This window comes from Peromyscus eremicus, chromosome 15, assembly GCF_949786415.1.
Source record: "Peromyscus eremicus chromosome 15, PerEre_H2_v1, whole genome shotgun sequence".
Taxonomy (NCBI): Eukaryota; Metazoa; Chordata; class Mammalia; order Rodentia; family Cricetidae; genus Peromyscus; species Peromyscus eremicus.
The window spans coordinates 27,498,290-27,525,083 of NC_081431.1; the positions used below are offsets into that span (position 1 = coordinate 27,498,290).

Here is a 26,794-nt window from a genome sequence, read left to right on the forward strand (position 1 = left end):
GCACATCAAACCCCTGTTGTCTTACTGGAGCCTACAAATACATTAACCTGGGGGAAAGCACACAGGGCTCTATGCAGCACTCCCTCCATCTTAACAACAGCCTCAGGATAAAAGTCCTATTCCAACTTAGAAATAGAGCAAAGTATACCCAGTACCCAGTACTGGAGAAAATGCTCACTCTTTTCCAGGAATGCGTGGTGTTTATAGATACCAGGAGATTTGAAGACATATGTATTCTCTGACCCAGAAAGTCCTCTACTTTTGTATTGTTTTGTTGTTATTTTGTTTTGTTTTATGGAGATAGGTTTTCTCTGTGTAGTTCTGACTGTTGTGGAACTCCCTCTGTAAACCAGGCTGGCCTCAAATTCACAAAGATCTGCCTGCCTCTGCCTTCCAAGTGCTGGGACTTAAAGCATGAGCTACCACATCCCAGCCCAGAAATACCTCTTTAAAGGAACTTAGTCAAACCATCCTAAGCACACATACGGACTTACTGACTGTGGGAGTTTGAAAGAAAATGGCCCCTAAAGGGAATGGCACGAGGGGAGGTGTGGCCTTGTTGGAGTAGGTGTGGTCTTGTTGGAGGAAGTGTGTCATTGTGGGTCTTCTTTTCTCAAGCTTCACTCAGTGTGACAGTCTATCCACTTCCTGCTGCCTCTGGTCAAGATGTAGTCAGCATCATGTCTGCCTGCATGCTGCCACAGTCCCAGTCATAATGATAATGCACTGAACCTCTGAAACTGTAAGCCACCATCTTAATTAAATGTTTTCTTTGCAGTGGTCATGGTGTCTCTTCACAGCAATAAAACCCTAAGACACTGACAGAATTGTACATTGTGATAGGAAAACTCAAAACAAGCTAACCCCAGCAAAAGGTTGTGGTGTGAAGTGGTATGCAAACACTACCAAATAATGTTGAAGACTGAGCTGCAGTCAATGAAGGGGAAATGGATTTATTAAATGGGCAAAACAAATAAAATACTACCCACACCACTACTCCATGTGGTGTGTACACATGTAATTTTTTGGATTTTCTCCTGTATTTTCCAAGGCTTCTACAAAAGACAAATACTGCTTTTGTAAGGTTTTGGTTGATTTGGTTGGTGGTTTTATAGTTGTTTGGTTGCTTTTGGGATGTGTGGTGTGTGTGTGTGTGTGTGTGTGTGTGTGTGTGTGTGTGAGAGAGAGAGAGAGAGAGAGAGAGAGAGAGAGAGAGAGAGAGAGAGAGGGAGGGAGGGAGGGAGAAGAGAGAGATGCTCACTAAGTAGCCCCGGCTGTTCTGAAACTGCCGATGTAGACCAGGCTGGCCTTAAACTCACAGAGATCCTCCTGCCTCTGTCTCCTAAATGCTAGGATAAAAGGCATTCCCCACCACCCCTGGCCTTGTAAGATTTTTAAAAGAAGGTCCTACATAATCAATTATTGTTAGAGTCAAACAGGAGTATCTGGGAAAGAAGTAGCCAGAATTATCCTGATTTTCTGGCCATCCCTTCTACCACCTAGGCTGCCTTTTCTTATTATATAAAGCTAGAAGAGAATAAACTCCCCCCCCCCTCAATAATGCAGAAATGCTTTTTTCCTGTTTGCTTTCTCAATATTCAGGTAAAACAGGTCCTTTAAACCCAATATACCAGGAACCCTGAAGTAGAAACCTTTCTTGTACTTAAGGAGAAGGCATGAGAACAATTTAAAAGTGCTGAAACAGCAATAGTAAAGATTTTATGAACCTTCAGTGTACTTCTAGATGCGTGGGCATGACAAGCCCGTAAAAACGAACAAAAATCCAGCTTCTGCCCCTTTTAGATTCTAGTCTTTCCCAGCTTGGAACTGTTAACACTCCCAAACTCTCTTTCTTAGAAGTGTAAAATCCCCCAAAGAAGAGGAGGGTGGGCACACTGGCACACACTTGTAACGCCAACACTTGAGAGGTAGAGTCAGGACGATTAGAAGTTCAAGACCAGCCTGGGCTACATGCCAATATGATGGAGTTTGAGACCAGCCTGGGCTGTCAGAAAGGAAGACATGAGGAAGAAAAGGAGGAAATGTGAGCTGAAGTTAAGGGGCCGTCCCTACCTGTGTTAAAGATTCCACAATGCTGATGGATTAGAATTTCAGTGATTGTGGTGGGGTGGAAACCAGGTCCTGAACAAACCATTGTGAGATATCTTTATGTATTTGAACAGCTATCCTTGTACCTATGAGTCAAATCCTTTCAGACAGTACAAACTGGCCATTGGCTTCTATGAACTCAAGGTGAAGAATGTCATCAGATAGTACCAGAGGCCTATCCCAGGCTTTGCTATAATCTGCATGCCTGACGTTCCCCCAACATATTTGAAAGGGGACTTGATTTATAACTTTCTTTCGTTTTGTTACTATTAAGTTCATGAAATACCAGTTGGGACGTGGCATTTGGGCAACCTGGATCTGTGTCCCCCAGGCCGTGGTCATTCACATTTGGCTGCAGAATAAATTTATTTCCTTGTGTTTGTGAGGAGGGAGGGAGGGAGGAGACTTTAAGAGGTACTGTCTGACCCAGGTACTCTGATAGTAGGATGTCGAATTTCCAAAGGAAACGTGGAGCACTTAAAGAGACGGAAAAAAAAAAAAATGCTACCTTTGGTGCCTTCTGTTACCGGTCTAAAGCAGAACTTACAGAAATTAGCAGCCAAGATCTACTTCTGCCCAGTGGGTCCTATCCAAGGCTCTCCTGGAGGCCGCCGCGAGGTGGCACAAGAGGGTGCGCCTGAGCTCTTTGTTACAAGTCTGCCGGGCTCCAGAACCCCGGGGCGAGCAAACCAACGGAGCCGCCTCCGCGAGCGAGGAGGAGTGCGGCCCACCACGTGGGCAGGGCTCAGACATACGTGCCAATAACGCTGGCTGAGGGAACTCGCAGTCTCGAAACGCCTCTCACCAGGAGAGCTCAAAGGTGAGACACTTGCCTCCCCACCAAAAACCCCTCTACTGCGCACGCACGGCGGGGTGAGCTACGGTGGCCCTGCTGGGGACGAATTACTAACGCGCTGCTGCCCCTCCAGCTCCAACCAAGTAGAATGAACCGCCGGGACCAACTTAGGACTGTGGTCACAAAAAGATACTTGCAAATATGTAGACCGGGGAGACAGAACAGTACGCATGTGGACCATCAGGAACAGGGAGAAAATGCAATCTCTTTTCAGAGACAGCCAGAACTTCCAAAGCCGGAGACGGTCCTTTCGGCTCGAGCTCCGCCCAGGGGCGTGGCCACGCGCTGCCCCGGGAGGAGTGGGGCGGGTCCTGCGGGACGGCTGGAGCCGCACCCAGGCAGTGCTGCGCAGCTCCAGTTTGCACCAGGCGTGTGAAGGTGAGCCAGGTAAGTGCTGGCACCTGCGAGCTGCAGGAGCTTTAGCTGTGCGGGGGCACCTGAACGCCTGCCTACACGCGCACCGCCTGTATCTCACCCACTTGGAATGGAATAGGGTCTCTCTCCAACCTCTCTTTCTTACCGGTCAGTTTGGGCTCTACATTTCTACACCCTCCTCCCACCCTGCATCCTCTTCCCTGACGGAGTGGCTTTGGAGCTTCTAGGTGAGACTCCTACCTCGCTATCTGTAACTCAGGGAGATTCTCAAGGTCAGCTCATCCTCAGTTCCTTATTTTCCTCTCCTCCTTTACTCCGGCTGTGTAAAGATCTGGGGCTCCCTCTTTCGGCCTTGCGGAGCCCACCTGACCTTACCCACTGCAGCTGCAGTACTGAGACCGGAGACCCGAGCTCTGCAGTGGAAACTGGCCATGCGGATCTAGCGCAGGTTTCATAAGTGTCGTGCAAGCGCCGCACCTGCTGTGGATGTGTTGTTGCTAAGATCCTTCCGGAGGGTCTCAGAGGGAATTGTATTTGTTTTCCTCTCGCCGCGTAGAAATATTTGCATTGAAACCTGAATGTAGGTCATTTTCCTACATCTATCCTAACCGAAAGAGACTTCTCGGGAAGGGTTGTAGAGGGGGGGAAATCGTCATTCATCTCTTCCTTGCATGCCTGCAACTTTCCCTTCTAATCTTGTGCCCCTACGGGGAGACCCAGAACCACAGGGTGGGGCAACTGCAGGGTGGTGGCAGGGAGTAGAAACTCTGTGAGTCACTCTAGGTAGTGGCTTTTGCTAATTCTTGGCTTGGGAGGCACCAATAAACAAGTAGCCTAGGGTACACTTGAGTGTGGAAAAGGAAGTAGGGGGAAAGCAGAGACAGATGGTGGGCTGGGTAGGAAAGGAACGCTGCGGGTTGGGACTTGAATCCCTTCAGCAGGGAAAGGAGGTGTCCCAGAGAGAAATCAGCTCGCTACAGACTATGCTACTGGCTTAGGTGTGGCTTTGCGGAGTCTGCTGCAGATTTTAGGGTAGGAGCTGGAGCGAGGGCTTCCCTGGGGAATGTCTGTAGGGCGCCTGCACCCTGCAGTTTTCGGGAAGCACCCAAGGTTATTGGTCAGGGTTACAGGCGTGTTTTATTTCTGTGTGTCAGTACCGAGAGTATATTGTCTGAGTCAGGGGATCCAGAGTGTTTATTCTCACAGGAGCTAAATTTATCCAAGGAGTTAAATAAAACTTACATCTGAAATCCAAACATGTGCCTTCACCCTGGGAAGTACATTCTGCTAAGCTTCTCTTCCTGACACAACGTTACAGAAATAGAAAACTTTGTCAAGTGATTCTTTTTTTTTTTTCTTTAACCAGTGTTACTATATATAAAATGACAGTGATACCGTGGCCAGCCATAGAAACTGCACTCCTAGGGCTTCCTTAGACTGAGGGACAAAATCATGTGGGATGCCGAGGCCTGCAGCTGGAATCCTAGCATCAGAGAGACTGAGGCAGGAGAATGGTAATTCAAGGCCAGCCTGGGCCATTGAGACCTTGTTAAAGGACAAGGGCAGTCTTCCCTTGGCTTAGATTCCCTCCTGCTGACATAGAGTTCTGGAGGAAACAGTCTGAAAGTGAACTCCCTCATAGGAGGACAGCACAGAGGAAAAAGACTCAAGAAAAATGTGTTTATCCAAAGAGATACTGAAAACGCCTGGAGTGAGAGGATGTCAGATGAACCTGTCAAACGTAGTTTAACATCTACTGATTTAGCTGATTTTAAACCTGTCATCCCCTGTGTTTGTATTTAAATATTCTGAATCTGTATTCAGAGCACTATTGCTGGCCGCAGTTGACTAAGTACCGCTTAAATTATAAAGCAACTGAAGTGTGTGTGTGTTTTCAAACTCGTTTACACACATGGGCATAAGTACATGTGCATATACATACATATGAAGACCTGAGGTCAACCTTTGGTGTCTTCCTTAATCACTCTCCACCTAATTTTTGAGACAGGGTCTCTCACCGAATCTCACTAATTCAGCTAGCCTGGCTGGCCAGAAAGTGCCAGGGATTCTCCTGCCTCTGCTCACTGAGCAGTGATTGCCCCCTCCAGGCTTTTTTACATGGGTGCAAGGGTCTGAATGCAGTTGCTCACACTTGAGCTGACGGAGCCGTCTCTTCAGCCCTTACAACTGAATGCATTGATCTTGCTTGTGAGTGTACTGTCCTCTGGAGTAAGAAGGACTTAGCTGTTATCGTCAGATACCACTGTGGGAGATTAGTTCTCCCACAGGATCCACTTGTCTGTCTGTGGAGAGAAGTGCAGCAACGAGAGCAGGAAAATCACAGTGTTTTCCAGATGCATTTAGAATTTCACAGGCCCCCTTGTTACCCTTTTTTTCTTTTTAGACTTTGTCTGCTCATCAACTGGAATGTAACTTTCAGTACTCTGGTGCCATTGCCCACCTTTTTGTTTTGAAGCAGAGTCTTCTTCACAGGCCCAGGCTTGCCTTGGATTCTCAGTCTACCTGCCTAGGTGCCCCACATGCTGAGATGATAAGCATGCCCCATGACACCTGGGTTTTTCTCTTTTTAAGTAAATGATACTTTATATTTCTCCAGCTTAAGAATGCAAATGGAGGCTGAGGCTATGGCTCAGCAGTTAAGAGCACTTGCTGCTCTTCCAGGGGACCTGAATTCTGTCCCAGTACCCACATCAGAGGCTTACAACCACCTGTAACTCTAGCTCCAGGAGATCTGACACCCGTCTTCTGGCCCTTGAAGACACATATGCATGTGGCATGCACTCAGGCGTTTCTAGCCTTTTCAGACATAGACACAAACACACACACACACACACACACACACACACACACACACTAAATAATAAAAATAAAGAATGGTGGTATGGGGGGGGAGGTTTCAAGACAGGGTTTCTCTGTGTTGATTTGGTGACTGTCCTGGATCTCACTCTGTAGACCAGGCTGGCTTCAAACTCACAGAGATCCTCCTGGCTCTGCCTCTCGAGTGCTGGGATTAAAGGTGTGTACTACCACTGCCCGGCCAGTTTTGTTTTTTTTTTAAAGATAGAAAAAAATGCACATGGGGGCTGGAGAGATGGCTCAGTAGTTAAGAGCACTGGCTGTTTTTCTAGAAGACCTGGGTTCAATTCCCAGCACCCACAGGGCAGCTCACACTTGTCTGTAACTCCAGTTCCAGGGGATCCGGCACCCTCACACAGAATATATACAGGCAAAACACCAGTGCACATTAAATAAATAAATTTAAAAAAAGAAAAGAAAAGGAAAAAATGCAAATGATTATGCCAAAGCCCCCTTTAAGTTCCAAGAGACATGGGAGTGTGAAGCCAGATGAAATCCAGCAGCCTAGGTGATTCCTTCATTTAAGGACTGGTATCTTCCCAGGGTGTTAGCATCTGCTAAGAATTATGATCACTCTAAGATGTCTTTATTTCTTGTAATGGAAAAATCCAAGTAGTGTCAGTGTGACTCATTCAAGACTTTTTCCTCTTCTGGAAGTTACAGCTTTGTTACCCTGTGACTTTACGCTCCTGAGTAATGTCCGTTAATGGATAGGTCTGTGGGCCTCATGATGTAGGGATGAAGAGCCAGCTTTTGTACTGCCCTGCCAAGCTATGTGCCTGGAGACTGGAAGAAGTATTCTTCACTTGACTCCTTTTCTCATACTTCTGTACACTAAAATGAAAATGTTCTTTTCTGAATCTTTCCCAAGATTCCCCCCCCACACACACTCCTTTCCAATTAGAAACACCACAGTCTGTAATCAAGCATGGGCTTGGAGCTAATTATTAGCTCTACCTTCTCGTTAATATATTTTACACTCAGGAGAAGGCCGAATGTTGTCAAACTTGCTCTTCAGCTTGGTTCAGAGACAGCGTGGCCAAGGCTGAAAGTGTAGGATCTGGAGGCACACTGCCTGGGTGTGTGGGAATCCAGGGGGGGTCACTGTGTGATTTGAAGGACATTATTTAATCTCTCCAATGCTTAATTCCCTCACCTGCGAAGTAGAGGTAGTAATCCATTGTAGACATGCAGTGAGGCTTGATTCATCCTAAGTAAGTATTCTAAGTAATAGACGTCTTCTCCTACTCTTCCTCCAGTCTCTATAACTACCCTTCTGTCACACTGGCCCCCTTTCTCTACCATGTAAGTGTTGACGGGGCTGTAAGCCTCTACACTTGCTGTTTCCATACCTGTGTTCTCTCTCACACGTCATTGTGATGACCTCCGTGGCTTCCACCCAAGTCTTCCCCCATCCTCTGTGTACGTACTCTGCTCTCACACCCTGACTGTGCTTTCTGGAGGTTCGGAACTTCCTTTTCCGTCTTGATGTCCCCTGCAGCCCTGCACCTGGGGTTCTGTATGGCATGTCTAACAAAATGGAGAAGAGAAGGAATCACTCTGAGGGAGAGTGGTAGGCATGGAACTGGAGGCCAGCATTCCTCTGGATAAAATGCTTAGTCCTAAGCTGAATTTATCAAATCAACTTCACCTGATAATTTTTGTTTTTTGGCGTCTCTCTTTTTTTTTTTTTTTCCTGCTTGTATTCCATAGTATCTCTCCTTTCTCATCTAAGGTTGTTGCCTTCAGACCATTAGAAGCATAATGTGAGATGTGTCTGGAGTTCTGTGTCCTGGGAGGCTCAGCTCAGGCTATCTAGCTTGACCCAAGGATTCCAAGTCAGGTGTCAGGATACCCTGGTCCATGGAACTTTAAGCATGGAGCATCTTTGCCATCATACATGCAGAGAAACCTGGCGTCGTGCATGCAGGGAGACCTGGAATGTTGTCTAACAAATCTAATGTTCTAGAATTTGTAGGGAACAGAATTGCCATTTCTTCCCAAAGAGGATTCATTGTCATCCAAGCATTTGTGTTTAGTGTCTCGTCATTTTCTGATTTGGTCCTAACGGGCACAACAGTGCAAGCTTGTCCCACATCACCAAGAGCCATTCATTTGGCTTCCAGCCTCCCTGACCCTTCCTTCCCCCACCTCCTACCAGCCCAGTAACATATTTAACAATTGTTTTTGGTCCAGACAATTCACCATAGTGTTGGAATTAAAACATCATCTGAAGCTTGACTGTGGCTGAGCTCTGGGCTGTTTAGCTGTAGAGCTGAATGTATTTGGATGAAAGGGGCAAGTCTTCCATCTTCCCAACGTGACTAACTTTCCAGATCTGCTGCCACTACATTGATAAGGAATTGAAGACTAGGAGGTCCTGGAAAAGACCCACTATGTCCTGCCTGCTGCAGCTGGCCTCACTTGAATCAGCAAGCGAGCCCTCAGTATATTAGGCTACTTTTGCCCAGCTACCTTTCTGTTTATAGCCCTTGAAGAAGTAACTACTGAACCTTCATGGCCACTGGGAGGTAGTATGTAGGTTCAGCACCTGGCTTCTTATTCCTTGGCTTAAACGCCTTTAAGTTAATGTTACTGGGTATGGTACCCTACACCTGTAGTCCCAGCACTCAGGAGGCAGAGGCAGGAGGATTTGAGCAGCACTTATTTGAAGGTTTGACAAACAAGTTTGATGTGTTTGTTGTGGAAGCGGACTAAAACAGCCATTATGAAATGTAAGATGAACATAGGGAAATCTCTTCTGTCTCTTCATCTTGGAGATGGAATTCCTCAATGTTGCTTCCTCTCACTTCTACATTTCTCCCCCAAGCTTCTCATGGGCTTGGGAGAATCGGCTAGAGGTGCTCGCCCCTAGGATTCTGCTGACAGGCTCTCCCGGGAACATCACTATTCTAGTACTCCAGTTTTGATCAACCCCTTCTCTGATTCCTGCATCTACCCCTGCTGGCCTTATCTCCCTGGGGCAAACTCCCATCAGGGGATCATTTGAAGGCCTGTTCCTTGGTGGAAACATCCAGAGGCAGAAGCCAAGCTGGATAGGTGACGCTTTAGGGAGTGAAGTGAGTCCTCGGTCCCACCTGGGAGTTTGCTGAACCACCTGGTGTGTGGAGCTTTAAGAGACGTCCATTTTGTATGCCCGAGCCAACCGTTTAAATGATCATCCCTGGGCCACTCTCATTAAACTCCTGGGTTTTGCCATATAAAATAATTGGACTGGTAGCACAACCAAGGAAGGGTTGCTCTGAGACCTTGGAGGAATGACGGCTGCAAGTTGAGCTAAGAATACATTGTCATGGTTGACTTCCTGGTTGTGTTACTTCAAAACAGCAGCTAAAAAATTTGCAAGAGGACAGTACCACCAACTGGAGTAAAAGTTGCCGTTGTCCAATCTAGGTTTTGTTTACTTATAGTCAAAGAGAAGGCAGATACCTATATCTCCAAAGAATCTGTCATTTAGGAAAACCTAAGGTACTGTGTAACTTGGTGACTCGAGAGTGATAAATTATTTGGGGCAAGTGCCTACATCCACAAATCCTGTCCTTTGCTCTGCTTATGCAATGCTGATTGTGCCCCGGGGAATTTCATTGGGCAGCCAAGAGGACTTGGGTACACAGTGGAAGAGAACATTGCACCAGACGTGTTTAATTGAGTGTAGGCTTGCCCAGAACCCTTCCTGCAACCGAAGGAACTGTGCCCCAGTGAGATAAGGCCAGAAGTGGCAGAAGCAGGAATTAGAGACAGGGTTGATCAAAATTGGAGGCCTAGAGTAGTGATGTTCCTAGGAGACTCTCTCAGCAGAATTCCTAAAAGAGAGCACCCGAGCCAAAGAGCCCATGAACCCCCATCTGGCTGCCTCACATCCTGAAATGGAGTGTATTCTGGAAATGAGACAACAATACCACATTGTAAGGCTATATTTCATGGCTCTTAAATTGAGGGTCTGGATGGTGACTGTGGCATACTTACAGTCCCCTAGTGTCTGCTAACTAGCTGTACTGCACAGCTGGGAGTGCTGTTCTCCCCCATCCCTATAGACATCGAGGGCTCGTTACCAGAGCACCCTCACTCTCCTGGAAACCCCCCCTCCCGTGGCCTGGGGTGCTTTTAAAAAAAAGAAGACTTTATTGAAATTTTTTTTGGTTTTTCGAGACAGGGTTTCTCTGTGTAGCTTTGCGCCTTTCCTGGAACTCACTTGGTAGTCCAGGCTGGCCTCAAACTCACAGAGATCCGCCTGGCTCTGCCTCCCAAGTGCTGGGATTAAAGGCGTGTGCCACCACCGCCCGGCTATTGAAATTTTTTTTAAAGATTTATGTATTTATTATGTATACAGTGTTCTGCCTGCAGGCCAGAAGAGGGCACCAGATCTCATTATAGATGGTTGTGAACCACCATGTGGTTGCTGGGAATTGAACTCAGGACCTCTGGAAGAGCAGTCAGTGCTTTTAACCTCTGAGCCATCTCTCCAGCCCCTGAAAATTTTAAGTTATTGATAGACATGTTGCTGTGTTTTGAACATAGCACAATAATTAGATTTATAACATATTCTCAATAGGGGCATTGATGGAAACCTCCTATAACATCGTATGTAATGGTGAAGAACTGAATGCCTACTCTCTATATGGGGAAAAGGACAAAAGCGTCCCCTTTTGCCTCTTCTGTTTAACATTGTATTGGTTCTAGCAAGGGCCATTCATCAAGAAGAAAATAACAGCAGCTATAAAAAGCCATCCTCATCGGAAAGGAAGCAGTAGCTCTCTCTTTCTTGATAGCAGATCTGAGCTCCGGTGTAAAATATCCTAAAGACCCAGGAGGCTGGGACTTTGTACATGCTCAGTACCAAGCATGTGTAGGGTTGGATCCATCCCTTTCCCCTAGAATCTCAGAAACGTGAAAACGTAAGGTGAAACCAGAGGAGCCTCTGTTTAGCACCAGCCTCCCCCAGGTTGCTGTGCCTTTCCCTTTGTTCCTGGATTGCTCCCTGTTACTGCTTCTCATTTTTAAGGCACAAGCTCTGTGACTTAGTAGCGAATAGCGTAGACACTGGTATCAGTCTACCAGACCCCAGACTTGCATTCACCAGTGATGGGGACTTAGGCAAATTATGAATTTCCTCTTTGCTTCAGTTTCCTCCTGTGTACAGTGAGAGTGGCAGTGATTGCCACTTCCACCTGGGGTTATTGTGAGGATGAAGAGGGTTACTTTGTGTAAAGTCTCTGCCTGGCATGCACTTGGGCCCGTAGTTAGATATTCAACATGTTATTGGTGAAATATTTCCCATTTTGCTATTTCTGCCAGAAAGAATGAAAAATTCCATGAGAAGTTTACTGGAGATCCTACTAAGTCCATAAACATGTCTTTCACCTAGTTTATGGTATTGCTCATTTAGAATTTGAGGTACAGCAATTGGTGGTGTGAACCGTAACAGTCTCCCGAAGGCCATCTTGTAGCACAGTGACCATCACTCTTGAAGCTTGTAAAGCCTTACACGCCAGCTCCTTTGACATTTGGGGATTGTGACTGTGTAGAGAGATCCAGGAAGGCAGAGGCTGTCACAGGTCAGGCTCACTAGGTAAAGTCTCAGGGGAAAAAAAAAAAAGAAAGAAAGAAAGAACCCTCTTGCCCACTTAGTGTTGAGCCAAATGTTAAACATGAAAAGATGCACCAGTCCTGTGGTATGTGTGAACTCCGGTGTAATGATGAAAAGTTTAGCCTCAGCTCACCCTGCAGCCCCTTCATGTTCTAGAGATGCTGTGGGGGGAAAAGAAGGTCCCAGGAGGGTCCAGGAGAAAGCTTTATATGGATCACCAAGACTGGGGTGTGCTCCGGAGTGTGGCTCAGATACAATCATCACATCCTACAACTTCCCTTTTCCCTAAAAGTGTTTTAGAATTTTATTTATTTTCATGTGTACAGGTATTTTGCCTGCATTATGTCTGTACACCATGTAGGTGCTTGGTGCCTGTGGAAGCCAGAAGAAGGCATTGACTCCCCTGGAAGTGGAATTACAGACCATTGTAAACGTGGCATGTAAACTGCCTTGTGGGTGCTGGGAATTGAACCCAGGTACTTTAGAGTAGCAGCCAAGTGGTCTTAATCACCGAGCTGTCTCTCCATCCCCCTAAACAACAGTTTTTAAAATGTGTTCTCTGGGCCGGTGATCAGCACACTTGGGAACTTTTGAAAGTTGTATTCATAGGCCCCACTGGAGCCCTATTGGGTCAGAAACTCTGGGAGGGGGCCATGTCTTAACATACCCTCCAGGTTAAGACTGAGACCCTCAGCAGCGCTCAGCCGAGTTTCTGTATTTGTGCAAGTGACTATTAAGAAACACAAACAGGAGGCTTATATCTTGTATTCTCTGTGTTCAGGTATGTGTTATGGTAGCCAGTTAGTCTGTGGGAAACACAGGTACAAGCATTCATTGCAGAGCTTCTGTGTCCAGACCATGAAGACTAGGTCCAGGACAAAGTTCTCAAATGCAAAAACCTTATCTTGGTGGGTCCATAAAAGAGCTGCAGGTACGTGATCAGCGAGATATGTACAGTCCACATGACTGCTCACACCAGGGGGGGCTTGTATATCAGTTATCGGCTCCACTGGCCTGAGCCTGTAAGCTATCTGCTGGCTCTGGATTTGTAACAACCCAGGGTGTGGCTGGGGCCAGGGTGTGGAGTCTGAACCGCCTTTCCCTTCTGGGTGCACCCTGGCCCAGAGGCTACCCTCCAAGGACTGAGAAAGAACATCCATCCCTTTCCCCGAGAATCTCAGAAAATAAGAATTTAGCTGATGGTAAAACGATTTTGAACCTTGACTGACTGAATTAAGCTGATCCTATCCTGAAGGCCTAACCATGTTTACTCTTTGGATCGAAGTTTTTAGGAACTATGGTGCAGACCTCTGTATTCTAGATTGTTCTCTGTGTAATTGGTAATCTAGTTTCTTCCCTGGTTTCAGTAGATGCTTTGGAGGGAAGAAAAGCAGAAGGAAATAGTTCAGGTGAACACTTTATTAGCAGGTTCTGTATAAGATGATGAATGATGTCTCTTTGTATGGGGGCGGGGGCTTTCCTGGGAGTCACCTGAAGTCGCTGCTCTTGCCATTTGCTCAGCAAGCACCTGCATCCACCATGAGCAGTCCTTGCCAGGATGAATGCCAAACCACCTGGTCGCTCCCACAGACCTCAGGGGCTGTTCTCGTTGTCTTCTCTGAGTGCAGGCTGGGCATACAGAGTAGGACTCCTCACTGGCTGGGGGAGCGTGTGGAGGTGTCAGCAGGGCTCCCCCACCATCCTGGAAGGCAGCGGTCAGGCTTTGTTCCTACATCTGTACACCAGTGTCCAAAGCTCCTGCAGAAGAGCCCCTGAGAGGGCTCCCCACCATAGATCACATGGTCTCTGCAAACCACGCCCTCTAGTACCAGACACCCCCTCCCCCACCTTCGGGTTAATTCTTCTCTGCGTTTTTCGGTGGGCCATTTCACCAGCATGTCTGTGTTCTTTCTTTCTTTTTAATATGGTTTTTAGGTTGTTGGGCTTTTTTGTTATTGTTTGTTTGTTTGGTTGGTTGGTTTTTGGTTTTTTCAAGACAGGGTTTTACTGTGTAGCTTTGGAACCTATCCTGGAACTCGTACAGACTGAGCTGGCCTTGAACTCAGAGATCCCCCTGCCTCTGCCTCCCGAGTGCTGGGATTAAAGGTGTGCACCACTACTGCTGGGCACACACACATACACACACACACACTGTGTGTGTGTGTATGTGTGTGGTTTTTTTTTTGTTGTTTTTTGGTTTTTTTTGGTTTTTCCGAGACAGGGTTTCTCTGTGTAGCTTTGCGCCTTTCCTGGATCTCACTCAGTAGACCAGGCTGGCCTCGAACTCAAAGAGATCTGCCTGGCTCTGCCTCCCAAGTGCTGGGATTAAAGGCGTGCGCCACCACCGCCCGGCATGTGTGTGTATTTTAAACATCTCCAACAGATTTATTTTTAAAGGAATGGCATAAGGGAGAAAAAAACGGGGTACAGAAGTATGGACTAGAAGATAAATACAAATGTAAGCTGTTTTACTAATTATTTTATAACCACAAACTCGTACAGAGGATGATGCCATGTACAAAACACAACAGATTCAAACGAGGTGTTCCCTTAGCAAGGCTGAAGAGTCAGTCTCTGGTATTTGGAATGTAGGATGCAGTCCTTGTTTTTGGGTGGATCACTGGGTGTTTGACACAGTCCATGCTTTTAACCAGATTTGACCAGAAGAATGGCCACCTGGCCCAGGCAGAAGTAGATGAAGTGTTTGGTTTCATGTGTCACATAACTACCGAAGTTCCGCCCCACAATGCAGTGCCAGGTGGGGTTGTACTTCTTATCAAACTCCGTCTTGATATGGGCCGAAATATCCTTCTCTATGTTATACTTCTCCAGCGCCTGAGTGGCGCACTCCACGGAGTCCTGTTGTATCTCCTCCGACATGTCAGCATTTTTAATCACCGCCTTCTTCTGGTCGCACATGGTTGCCGTGGAGCAGGGGCCAGCCAGCTGCTGCGAGCTCCTGGGGACCTAAGGTCCTGGCGCCACTCAGACAGCAGAGGAGAGCCGGTTGCTACTGAAGCCAGGGCGCATCTCCCGGCATATGTTTTTAATTGAAATAGAATTACATCATTTCCTGCCCTGTCTTCCCCCTAGCCCCTCCTAGCTACTCTCCCTCAAACTCCTCCTGTGTCCTCCCTCAAGTTGATAGCGTCTTTGCCTTTATTTTATTTATTTATTTATTTATTTATTTATTTATTTATTTATTATTTATTTTTGGTTTTTTCGAGACAGGGTTTTTCTGTGTAGCTTTGGAGCCTGTCCTGGATCTCACTTTGTAGACCAGGCTGGACTCAAACTCACAAAGATTCACCTGGCTCTGCCTCCCAAGTGCTGGGATTAAAGGCGTGCGCCACCACCACCCAGCTGTCTTTGCCTTTATTTTATATATATATATATATGAATGTATACGTATACACAAATATATATAAATAGAATCTGCCAAGTCCATTTTTATTGGGTGTATATGGTTTCAGAGCTGACCACTTTGCATTCAACAACCAGTAAGAGGGCTCACCCCAGGGAGAGGCTAATTCTTCATCTCCCAGCAGTCATTAGTGGCCTGAAGTTCTTTGCCTAGAGGTGGGACCCTGTGAAATTTTCTCCCTTCCATGAAAACATATCCAATGATATTGCCATTGCAGCCATTTCTAGGGGAGACTGTTTCATAGCAGACTCTTATAATCTTTCCACCCGCTTTCTCCATGATGTTCCCAGAGCCGTAGATGCAGGAGCTGCGATATAAAGATCAGTTGGGGCTGGACTCTCCACAATCTCTGCATCGTGTCTGGCTGCGGTTTTCTGTGGTGGTCTCCGTTTTCTGTAAAGAGAAGCTTCTCTGATGAGGGGCGGTGGCTACACTTATCTGTGGGTGTGAGAATAAGATTTAGTATATAGTAAAGAATTATGTTGGTCTAGCAATGTGGCAGTAGTGGATTATTTGCCCAGGTGATCTCTCTAGCCCTGGGTAGTTGGCTAGCTTTCCAGTACCAGGCATGATTTCCTCCTGTTGAATGGGCCTGAAGTCCAATTAGATAGCTGTTGATTGCCACCAAGCTGGGAGTAACACTGACTGCACCTTTATGCATAGCTTGCCATGTTGATTATTGTGGTTCATAGGTAGGGTAGGACTGTTTAATTGCTTCCTGCCCTTGGCCACTTAAATAGTATTTTCTGGAACCATGAAAGCTAGAGTGCAGGAAAGAGGCTTTGAGGTCAGATCCAGCCTTGAGTCATCCAAGTCCTGTGTCTTAAGTGTCACCAGCACCTCTTGACCCTGGCTCTTGCTTGGTTCATAGCCAGGTTCATACTTGTTATCATCACCTTCATGAAGTGGGGAGAGTAACTCTCACCAGGTGTGAACACCCAGCAGATTGCGTTTCTGCTGTAAAAGAGGAGCCTGGCAGTCATAGAGTACAGAAGGGTTGTGTTGGGAACGGTCCTTACCGGCAGTAGACAGCCACCCCAAAGGCACTTCTCTGTCTGGCCCCCTGGCTGCTCTCAGACATTAGGGAAACAGCAGTCAGCGGCTAAGCCCATTCTGTTTTGCCTCATTTTCATGAATTCTAAAACCTGACCTGGCCCTAGCTCTGCCCTTGTACGCTTGAGCCGCTGGACTTGCAAACCGAGCGAGAGTGGATATGCTTCACTTCATTGTCCTTACAAAGGCAGCTCTGACAGCCTTCCAGGCAGCTTCATTTGCAGTGTCTGTTTGGACCCAGTGGCTTGACTGCAAGGATGGCAAGTAGGCTCGATCGCTTTTTACCTTCAGGGAGGTGTTCCGAATTCACGCTGCCTTTTTGCTCTGTAATTACTGCCATAGCTTCTAGCTTGTGTTGACTTTATAAACTTGAGAAGGAAGGAAGAAGAAACTTGGAGACCATCCAGGCCCCTTGTTCTCTGAAGCTGGGCAAGTGGGGCTGCTGACCCAGAGTCACCTCGTGCTGAGTCATGGAGGCAGTCTGGCCCCAGTGAAGGGCAAGTGGGCAGGGCAGGGTAAAGGTCATAGGAGGGGGAAGCTGGTGAGAATTGCTGTGTGCTGTGAGGGGGGAGGAGATTGGTCTGGGGGGCTCAGAACTCAAATGTTATCTTTCTAAGCTAGGAGAACTTTATTTTGAAATTTATTTATTTTTATGTGCATGGGTGTTTTGCCTGCATGTATGTCTGTGAGCCACATGAATGCAGTGCCCTTGGATGCTAGATAGATGTGACCATTAGATCCCCAGGGACTGGAGTTAGAGATGGTTGTCGGCCACCACGTCAGTGCTGGGAATCAAACCAGGAATAGCATCCAATGCTTTTAACTGCTGGGCTCTCTCTGGTCCTGAGAAGCTTACATTTTTAAAGACCCAAACAACTTGATCACCCCCCAGATTTCATGTTGAATAAGATTCTGTGGCTCTACTGTTCATTCAGCTCTCAATTTGCAAGCAGGACTGAAAACGGCCATTGGAGCGAGATGAATCTGAGTAATACTTCCTGCTTTAGACTTTGAGTGCCCCACATAAGCTCTGGGTGTCCCTCTGATGGTAGGGGTCCTGGAATCATGTCCCTTTGTTTTTAAGGATGACTGGAAACATTCTGCAGCAGGGTACCACCCTGAGCTGGCTGCTGGGGAAATGAAAGCAAAACACTCATCAGAGACAGACTATATTTATTTGGATGGGTGTGTAGCTGTATGGGGTGGATGTGTTTGCATATGCATGCATGTGGAAGCCATAAGACAACTTGGGTTGTTGTTCCTTAGGAGGAAGTCATCTTGATTTTTGAGATAGGGTTTCTCACTGATACCTGGGGCTCTCACCAATCAGGCTATGGCTGTCCAACAGTCTGTCCAACAGTTGCTGCCACCCTGGACACTCCCTGTCTTCAGAGCAGTAGGATCACAAGACCATGCCATCTTGCCTGACTTTTTACATGGGTGCTAGGAATTGCACTCAGGTCCCCATGGTTGCTCAGCAAGCATCTTACAAATTAAACCCTCTCCCCAGCCCTTAAAGGTATAGCACAGATGGGCTTTGAACTTACGATCTTCCTGCCTCATCCTTTTAAGCATTTTCCTACTGTTGTATGCTTTCACGACCAGCAAGAGATGGGCACTTTTTTTCTCTCTCTCTCAAGACAGGTTTCTCTGTGTAACAGTCCTGGCTGTCTGGGAACTTGCTTTGTAGACCAGGCTAGCCTTGAACTCACAGAGATCCACGTGTCTTTGCCTCCTGAGTGCTGGGATTATAGGCGTGCTCCACCACAACTCAGTGAGATGGGCATTTTTAAACTGAAGCAGTCACACAGGAGCTCCTGGCTTGGGCAGCCTTGCATGTGGCAGTGAGCCACCTTAGCGTATTCTGAGGTGTTGAAGTTGCTCTTTCTGCTGGCATGCTCTACACCCTTCCATCTAGTGTTCAAAGCTCACAGAAGTTAGTGGGCAGCCCTGTGGGCTCTGAGATGCTCAGGGCTTCTTCCATCTGCTACGTTTTGTTCTTTCTGATGCCCAGGCTAAGTTTGTCCTCTGAGACAAGAGTTTTAATGCTGAACACTGCAAGATGAGCCAGGATTTGCTTTTTCTCAAAGCAATTTATAATGACAGCTCCTGTGTGGTCCGAAAAATTCCAAAAATTGTATCTTGAAACCACATAGCTACTACCCCATCTATAGTTACCATTTGTTCCGCTTGTATTGCCAACTTTTCATGGATTTCAAAGTAAGCTGCAGACATCGGGACTCCTGCGGGGCTTGTGTTGAAGTGATGATTTGATGGGCAGCCTGGGTTCTCAGGATCCTGCCCGACTGTGTGTCTTGTCTACACCATCCGCTCAGGAGCCATGCTTTGATGTCAGAACACCAAGCAGGGCTTCTCCATTCTGGCTTCTCAAACTGTGGCCAGGATCAAGGTGTAAGGGTCAGGATCACAAGGTCCTGACCTCACAGTAGCCCTCCCCGGAAGCCATCGTGGTAGATGCCAGATGCCACTTTGTTAAAGGGTGTCTTGTTAAATACTTTCAAATGCAAATTTTAGTGGCATACTACAATGACTACTGCGATGATACAGGTAAAATTTGTAAATGGATGTTGAATCCAAGAGAGTATATAGCTAGTTATAGTGGCACACACCTGTAATCTCAATACGTGGGAGGCCGAGGCAGGATGACAGCTGTGAGCTTGAGGCCACTCTGGGTTGGTTATAGCTTGAGTACCAGACCAACTTGGGCTACACGGTCTCAAAAACTGAAATTAAGGAGCCCGTGAGATGGCTCAGGGGGTCAAGGTGCCAGCTGCCAAAGCCAGTGACTGGAGTTTGCACCCAAGGGCCCACATGGAGGTAGGAGAGAACAGACTGCTGCTGCATGTGCACACGGGTGTATGTATACACACACAAATACATAAATAAGAATGGAACAAACTCTGTTTTTAGAACTGAAAGGAAAAGATAGAGGAGGAGAAAAGGTGAGGGAAGGGAGTAGGGAGGAAGGAAGGACCTGTATGATTTTATACTTTTCTGAGATTACACTGCATACTGGAGTAATTTTCAGTTCTGTCATCTAGTACACAGTGGTATTTCTGATGACCTCTTAAAAACATCTTTTTTTTTTATGTTGGGCAGGGCATGTGTGTATCATATGTATGTGTGATATATATACATATATATGTGTGGTGTGTGCATTTGTGATGTATGTGTGATATATATGCATATGTATGTATGGTGTGTGCATTTGCAATGTATGTGTGATATATATGCATATGTATGTATGGTGTGTGCATTTGCGATGTATGTGTGATATATATGCATATATATGTATGGTGTGTGCATTTGCGATATATGTGTGATATATATGCATATATATGTATGGTGTGTGCATTTGCGATGTATGTGTGATATATACATATATATGTGTGGTATGTGCATTTGTGATGTATGTGTGATATATATGCATATATATGTATGGTGTGTGCATTTGCGATGTATGTGTGATATATATGCATATGTATGTATGGTGTGTGCATTTGTGATGTATGTGTGATATATATACATATGTATGTGTGGTGTGTGCATTTGTGATGTATTGTGATATATATACATATGTATGTGTGGTGTGTGCATTTGTGATGTATGTGTGATATATATGCATATATATGTATGGTTTGTGCATTTGCGATGTATGTGTGATATATATGCATATGTATGTATGGTGTGTGCATTTGCGATGTATGTGTGATATATATACATATGTATGTGTGGTGTGTGCATTTGTGATGTATGTGTGATATATATACATATGTATGTGTGGTGTGTGCATTTGTGATGTATGTGTGATATATACATATGTATGTGTGGTGTGTGCATTTGTGATGTATGTGCAATATATACATGCGTGTGCACTTGTTTGTGCAGGTGCTCTCGCTTGCACGTGCTCGTATAGAGGCCAGTGGTTGGCGTTGGGTATTTTTCCTCTCTTACTCTCTACTTTCTTTTTACGGCATGTTCTGTCACTAAACCTGAAGCTCACCTTTTTTATTAAACTGGCTAGCCAGTGAGCTCCAAGGATCTCCTTGTCTTCATCCCCCACACATCCCAGCACGGGGTTACAGGATGCCAAGGATCCAGACTCAGGTCCCCCCAATGTTTGTGCAGCAAGCAGTTTACCTACTGGGCTGTCTTCCCAGCCCTGAGATGTCGTTTTGATCCGTAGGCATCTGCTGGTAATGAGGCACCGTGCTCTCTGAGGCCTTCCACCACACGATGCCTGCTGTGTTGGGTTAGTTTCACACTGTGCCGTACTTTCTTCCACAGAGCCAAGATGGCTGTCCTCTCTAAGGAATATGGATATGTGCTCCTCACTGGCGCTGCCAGCTTTGTGATGGTGCTCCACCTAGCCATCAACGTGGGCAAAGCCCGCAAGAAGTACAAGGTGGAGGTGAGTGGGGTTACAGGTGGGTGCTTGTGTGGGCTTTTTGAGACCACAGGCTTATCCAAAGGCAAGTTTTCAGTCATGGAGGGAGAGCGGAGTTATTGGTGGCAGGTAGTAGCAGTTTCTGGACAGTACCCATTAGAATTCTGTTCCTGAGAGGCAGGAAACACTAGGACTACTAGAATGTAGTTTACACCTTGTTGGACTTCGGCTCCTTTGTAGAAAGACCAAGACTACTGGGGTTAAAAGTCCATTTTGACCTCGAGCTATGTGCTAGGGACAGTGCTCTTCTCTAAAAAGGATGAAGTAGCAGCACTGTTTCCTGGTTTGCTAGGTCACAAGGGATGTCTTAAGTTGATTTTCCTGTTTCCTAAGTAGAGAAGAGATGATGGGCTTAACCTGGGTTTAGCTGGGAGCTGTAGAAAGGAAGTCTGTTAAATACTTCCTTTAGTTCTGGCTGGATTAGAAGGGGAACTTCTAAAGCTATCCCTGGTGAGCAATTAGATATCTGTTTGCATTTAGCATCTTGTAATTACACTCCCTTGGTGGAGCGTCTCTTCAAGTATTCATATCCGGCTGCTTCTCTTTCTTCTAATGGACGCTTGCAATAACAGTCTCACACACTTCAATTATCTGTTCCCTGTTAAGGGGAATCTTAAAGGGGCGTGGCGTGTGATGACTCCTGGGAGCCAGCCATTTCTCTGCGGTGTCTCCGTAGTGCATCTGCAGCCCACCACTGCTTTATGACATCAGGGAGACACACTGGCGTGGCAGAAGCCACCCCCGCCTCTTTTGCAGCCCCAGCCTATAGTCAGAGGTTCTCACTACCTTTGGTGGCTAGAAACACCAAAACTGCTTCTGGGGACTGCAGACCTTGTCACTACAAAGACTGAAGCAGAAGTCCATCAGGAGTGCAGTCGGAGGTCCTTGGGAATGTCTCCGTTTCCGTGCTAAGTATTAAGTCTTAACACTTACGCTCTCCTTGGCCTTTGCTTTAACAGTACCCGATCATGTACAGCACAGATCCTGAGAACGGGCATATCTTCAACTGCATTCAGCGAGCCCACCAGAACACGTGAGTGTCATGCTGCCAGGCAGCACAGATGTCCATCACTTCAGCCCCGAGTCTCTGAGTTTGCTGAGTGATAACATGGCAATCATGGGTACCTCATTCAACGTATGATTAAGACATTAGTGTGGTGTGTAGCTGAAAGTTTTCCTGATCTTGCCCAGCTCCTGCAGCCGCTCAGACCCAAGTAAACACACAGAGGCTTATATTAATTATAACTGCGTGGCCATGTCTCAAGCCTTTTGCTAGCTAGCTCTTATATCTTAAATTAGCCCATAACTATTAATCTATGTATTGCCACATGTTCTGTGGCTTTACCTGTGTCCCATTACATGTTGCTCCCTGGGCGGCTTGCTGGCATCTCTCCCCTACCTTCTTCCTGTCTCTCTCTCTCTTTGAATTTCCTGCCTGCCTCTAAGCTGGCTTGCCATAGGCCAAATGGCTTTATTTATCAACCCATCAGACCAACACAAATTCGCAGCGTACAGAAAGACATTCCTCCATCAGTGGTGGGGGCAGAAGCTCAGAAAATTAAAGCACTTTTTGCCAAATCTGATAATCTAAATTTGATCACTAGGACCCACGTGGTGGAAGAAGAGAACCAAGTTTAACTTATACATGTGAGCCATGGCATTGGCACACACACACACACACACACACACACACACACACGCACACGCACACGCACACACACAAATAAAAAAAAATTTTTTAATTACTATGTGAACAGATTGAATACTGAGAAAAACTAAGCATTTTTAGAATGGAAAAACTTCAGAGCTGGTCAGTGGTGGCACACGCCTTTAATACCAACACTTGGGAGGCAGAGGCAGGCGGATCTGTGAGTTCAAGGTGAGCCTGGACTACAGAGTGAGTTCCAGGACAGCCAGGGCTACACAGAGAAACCCTGTCTTGGAAAAAAATAAAAATAAAACTAAGCAGAGAGTGATGAAGGCTTGCTATTGCTCAGCTCCTTTCTCTACACAGTTCAGGTCCCAAACAGGGAATGGTGCCGTCCACAGTGGGCAGTTCTTTCTACCTCAGTTAACACAAGATAATCTTCCATGGGCGTGCCCATCTCCCAGCAGCATTAACAGCAGCCATCACAATGTCTTCAAGGTGACCCTCTGCAGTTTTGGCAGGTCCCATCTAGCTGATTACATTCATTACTTCTCATTGTGAGCATATATATATATATATATATATATATATATATATATGTATATATATATATATATATACACATATATATGTGTGTATATATATATATGTATATATGAAAAAGAACTGAGTGGAGGAAGACTTTATCTTGGCTCCATAGTTTAAAATAACAAAACAAAACAAAAAAATAGTCCATAACAGAAGGGATAGCAGCAGGACTCTCATTGGTGATGGCAGAGACGTATAGCTAATCACAAAGGCACACGGGAAATGGTCCTCTGCTGGGCTATAACCCTCAAAGCCTACCCTCAGCGGCCTATACCTGACCATCAGGCCCCTTTCCAAAAATATCCCACAGCCTCCAAAAGCAGTGCCACCAAGTAGAAACTAGGCGTTCAAACACATGAGCTTGTGGGACGGTTCAGATTGTGCTTCCGTGAGGAGACCTACTCCGATCCAGGGCCTTCCTCGTGAGTTGGTAGGATGTGGAGTTCTTCTACTCACTCCTATCCATAGCAAAAGCAGGTGGGCACTGGTCCTCTTCCCCAACCCCCAGTCAGTGTGTTCCTACTCTGGAGTTCCCAAACTGCCAACAGGAACGTGCAGTCCCTTAGTTCTGTATAGACATCATGAGGACACTCTTTTAAAAGTTACTTTCTGTCCATTCCAGGTTGGAAGTGTATCCACCCTTCCTATTTTTCCTAACCGTGGGAGGTGTTTACCACCCGGTAAGTTTCTCCTGGGGCTGTTCATCCATTTAGATGTAGTTCCCTGAGCTACTCTCTGTGTGCAGGGTGGAGGAAATGAACATTGAATGAGGAATGTTGGTGTCAGGGTACCATGTATTTAAAGTAGGCAGTATTTCACCTCATTTTTGGAGACCGAGGGAAAGCCTTTTAGATACTGTTTAACTTCCATGGGGTCAGATAAGCCACAGAAGAATGGAACTTTGAACCCAGATCTGTCCAATTCTAAAAGGTCCACAGGGAGTGTTTGTACTTTCCTCGTTCACCCTTGTATGCAAAAACATCTGCCCACACCCACGGTTACAACAGTGAATCAGACAGGCAGACACCTGGATTCATAGACCCTCCCTTTTACTGGGGTCATAAAGAGCATCGGAAGTAAATTATTGGGTGTTAGAAGGTGCTGAGATGCCCAGTAGCAAACAAAGGGAGGCGGAAAAGGAGTGTGGGGCTCGGAGATTTTGAATGGTGTGGTCAGGCTCAGGGCTGTTACTGAGAAGGGGACAGTTAAGCAAAACTGACAAAAGGTGAGGAAGCAGGAGCTTCGGCTGTCCGGAGCACCCGGCACTGAGAAGGCCATGGACTCATGACAGCTACCACAGACACTTACTCATACCTGAGGTTACGGCAGTGAACGGGACCGGCGAGCATCTGTACACCTGAAGACAGCACCAAACCATTGTTCCAAAATGGCCAGTGCTCAGCACTATAGTAAAGCCTGGCCTGGGGGAGACCAAGCTTACTCAGAGAGTAACCGGGGCTCTGTCTCTAGTACCTCATCCTCCCGCCAATACTGCTTACCCAGAATCAAACAAACAAACAAAATCCTGCCATAGCAACCAGCACCACCGACAGCAGCACTACTAAATTGGAAAAGGACTCGGGGAGGATCACCTACTCAGCCTACCCCAACCTTTTTACTCTTTCTGGCCAGATGGGTTACTCAGGATGAAACAGAGGAAAAGATTTTTCATCCTACATAGGTTTTACTGTCTCCTGTCAAGGATGTCGGGAATAGGGGGGACTTTCTCCTCTCAGAATATATATATCTGGGGTTCACTATACATTCTCCTCACCATCCCTCATCGAGCCCCACCCCTGTTGTGTGTCCAGCCCCTTCCAGCAGGTGTTGTCACTGAAGACAGCGCAGCCCAGCCGCTGTGGAGTCAGATGGCAGGGCTTCCTCTTCCGACTCACCCTGGAACCTTTAGGTCTGCCTGCCCTTGACCTGAGCTCCAGCCCCAGTTCCCTCAGTCGCCCAGAGCAGAAAACAGTCCACCCGTTGGGAAAGCTAGTTCTCACCTCCCAGTTGAGCATGCAGTTTAGACAACCACCCGTCTTGACTTTTCCTGACCAAAACAAATAACTCCGTTCTTTCCCCAGTGGGAAATACATTACCAAAGGTGTGAGATGACTGTTGGCCAACACAAGTGTAGCCAGCTCTAGGCATTCATCGTTCATCAAGGTCTGTGTCCTCAATGTAAACGCAGAATTGTTCTTTTATCTTAGCGCATAGCTTCTGGCCTGGGCCTAGCCTGGATTGTTGGGCGAATTCTTTACGCATATGGCTACTATACAGGAGGTAAGTACATGTTGACATCTGCCAAGGAAACACCTTTTACATTTATCTTTTGAAACACGTTTTATGTACACAGGTGTGTGTACCCACAGAGGCCAGAGATCCCCTGGAGGCCATGTTAGATCCCCTGGAGCTGGAGTGACAGGTGGTTGTCAGCCGCCTGACATGGGTGCTCATGGCTGAACGCTGGTCCTCGGCAAGAGCAGCAAGTGTTCCTAACCACTGCCGTCCTTCCTGCCCCCAAACAAATGTGAAGTTACTGTATTTTAACTCTTAGCAGGGCTTTAAAAGGGGGTGGAGGGGTAAGGCTGGAGGACTGACTGCTCGTCTGCAGGACCCAAGTTCGATTCCCAGCACCCACGTGACGGCTCACAACTGTCTGGAACACCAGTTCCAGGGGATCCATGCCAGTGGTGCACAGACACACCTGCAGACAAAATGCCCACGCATATAAAATATGATAAAATGTTAAATGAGGAAGTGGCTTAATAATTAAGATGGAAGGTCCATTCTCTTCCTTCTTACTGCCCTTAGAACAGTAACAAACCTTTGAGCATTTTCTATATGCCAGTTGCTTGTCTATGAGCTTTATGTATGCTATGCAAACCTTGTAGCCATTCTGTGTACAGCTAACAGCTTTATGGATGTGGAAACAGGTGTAGAAATATTGGGCTGCCAGGCGGTGGTGGCGCACACCTTTAATCCCAGTACTCGGGAGGCAGAGCCAGGCGGATCTCTGTGAGTTCGAGGCCAGCCTGGTCTATAGAGCGAGATCCAGGACAGGCACCAAAGCTACACAGAGAAACCCTGTCTCAAAAAACCAAAAAAAAAAAAAAAAAAAAAAAAGAAAAGAAAAGAAAAGAAAAGAAAAAAAGAAAGGAAAAAGAAAGAAAGAAATATTGGGCTGCTAACCATAACCCCAGGAATCAAACCTTAGGTGGTATAATAGCAAAACCTGACTACCACTGGGTAAGTGGATAGCAAAGAGAAAGGAAAAGGCTGTGCTTCATTCTGGAAGAAAGACTCATAATGGTCCTAAGACAACATTGCTTTACTCACAGAGTTCTCCAAGGTCTAGGCAATGCTATTGTAGAATTACTTTGCACATTTTGCACGTAGCTTGTAGCATACTGACGGCCCTAGGCTGAAGCTGGACAGCCTCCCAAGAGCAGGTGGTTGAACATGCGGCCTCAGATGCTACACAACAGAATGGCTTGTGCATGTTCTGGTAACTTCTGCTCTCTTGTTTTCCAGACCCTAGCAAGCGGTATCGAGGAGGCGTGTCATCTCTAGCCCTCTTTGCCTTGATGGGCACAACTGTGTGCTCTGCTTTCCAGCATCTCGGATGGGTTAGACCTGGCTTGGGCAGTGGGTCCAAGTCCTGCCACTGAGGAATAGTAGACCTTTCAACTCTCGTTCACTTGGAACGACTTGCCTTTATTTCCAGTTCCACTGTTGTTGTTTTTTTTAACTATAATAAAAACTTCTCTGGCATCAGCCTCATACCTAAA

The 26,794-nt window shown here is 46.5% G+C and overlaps 2 protein-coding genes across 2 annotated transcripts; one reads left to right on the top strand and one right to left on the bottom strand.

The window, feature by feature from the left end:
* Positions 1-3,233: 3,233 nt before the first annotated feature.
* Mgst3 (microsomal glutathione S-transferase 3) lies at positions 3,234-26,794 on the top strand. Its single transcript, XM_059280386.1, has 6 exons — positions 3,234-3,352; positions 20,611-20,734; positions 21,730-21,803; positions 23,629-23,686; positions 25,214-25,286; positions 26,538-26,794. Exons 2-6 carry the CDS (start codon positions 20,618-20,620, stop codon positions 26,672-26,674), a joined length of 459 nt encoding a protein of 152 aa, XP_059136369.1. The 5' UTR covers positions 3,234-3,352; positions 20,611-20,617; the 3' UTR covers positions 26,675-26,794.
* On the bottom strand, positions 14,253-14,744 carry LOC131925122 (dynein light chain 1, cytoplasmic-like). The gene has a single exon (XM_059280387.1). It carries the CDS (start codon positions 14,742-14,744, stop codon positions 14,472-14,474), a length of 273 nt encoding a protein of 90 aa, XP_059136370.1. The 3' UTR covers positions 14,253-14,471.

Bases quoted from the DNA above. Each gene is read 5' to 3' on its own strand.
- Mgst3 (XM_059280386.1), top strand. From the start codon at position 20,618: ATGGCTGTCCTCTCTAAGGAATATGGATATGTGCTCCTCACTGGCGCT. The intron at 23,687-25,213 runs GTAAGTTTCTCC...CTTTTATCTTAG, and splicing joins TGGGAGGTGTTTACCACCCG to CGCATAGCTTCTGGCCTGGG. The intron at 25,287-26,537 runs GTAAGTACATGT...CTTGTTTTCCAG, and splicing joins ATATGGCTACTATACAGGAG to ACCCTAGCAAGCGGTATCGA.
- LOC131925122 (XM_059280387.1), bottom strand. From the start codon at position 14,744: ATGTGCGACCAGAAGAAGGCGGTGATTAAAAATGCTGACATGTCGGAG.